Genomic DNA, 869 nt, shown 5'->3' on the forward strand with positions numbered 1-869 from the left:
CCCCCCCCCTCGCTGCCTGCCACCCACCCACAAGCCCCGTTGCCAGCCCAGCTTCCAGGCAAGCAGCTGGACTCAGGAATGCGGCCGGATTCCTTGGCTTTAACCCCTGCGTGGCCACCGCCCGGAAAACAGCGGCTCCGATCCCCCTCGGCCGCTTCCCCATCACCCCCAGACCCACTCGTGTCCCCCCCCATCCCGCTTCCCCTCTTCTCCTATTTCTCCTGCAAGCCCTTTTTGGTGGCCACACTTGCTAAAGGCACCACCACCGGTGCCCGCTCGTCCCTGGTGCCCACCCGATGCTCAGCCCCTGGCTGCCAGCGCTGAAAAGGAACCAACCTGCTGATTTTTAGCCCTAAAAAAGGGAGCTGATTTGCACCCGCTTGGCCCTGAACGACCCCCCTACCCTCTGCCACCCCGTCCCCATCCCATGGCAGAACCTGAGGAGGGCACCCAGCGCTGAAAAGTAACCAACTGATTTTTAGCCCTAAAAAAGGGAGCTGATTTGCACCCTCTTGGCCCCGAACGACCCCCCCCCACCACCCTCTGCCACCCCATCCTCGTCCCGTGGCAGAACCCCGGGGAGGGCACCCACCAGCTCCTCCAGCTCAGCCAGGTGCTTCTCCGTGATGATCTGCTGGCAGTAGCTGTTCTGCTCCGTCTCATGGATGCTGCAGAGCAGGAGGAAGAGGAGGGACGACAGCAGGGTGCAGGGCAGCAGGCACACCTGGGCACGGGCAAGAGGAAAAGCTTAGAGAGAGGGTAACCCCCCTCCCCAAATCCTGAGCCCCCCCACTCGGGCTTGACCGTGGTTCAGCGGGACAACCCCACCATGGTCCTCCAACCCCACCATGGTCCTCCAACCCCGTCCT

General features: G+C 63.3%; 1 protein-coding gene across 1 annotated transcript in view; it reads right to left on the reverse strand.

Moving 5' to 3' along the window:
* CSF1 (colony stimulating factor 1 (macrophage)) overlaps positions 1–747 on the reverse strand; it is a gene marked incomplete at its 5' end in the record, with an annotated part of 6,351 nt that extends 5,604 nt beyond the window's left edge. Inside the window, one exon of the mRNA XM_014952898.1 lies at positions 593–747. Within this exon, the coding sequence (XP_014808384.1) occupies positions 593–747 (155 nt within the window). The remainder of the gene's footprint in view (positions 1–592) is intronic.
* Between the last annotated feature and the right edge of the window lie 122 nt (positions 748–869).

Source organism: Calidris pugnax, unplaced genomic scaffold (assembly GCF_001431845.1).
Source record: "Calidris pugnax isolate Ruff unplaced genomic scaffold, ASM143184v1 scaffold214, whole genome shotgun sequence".
Lineage (NCBI taxonomy): Eukaryota > Metazoa > Chordata > Aves > Charadriiformes > Scolopacidae > Calidris > Calidris pugnax.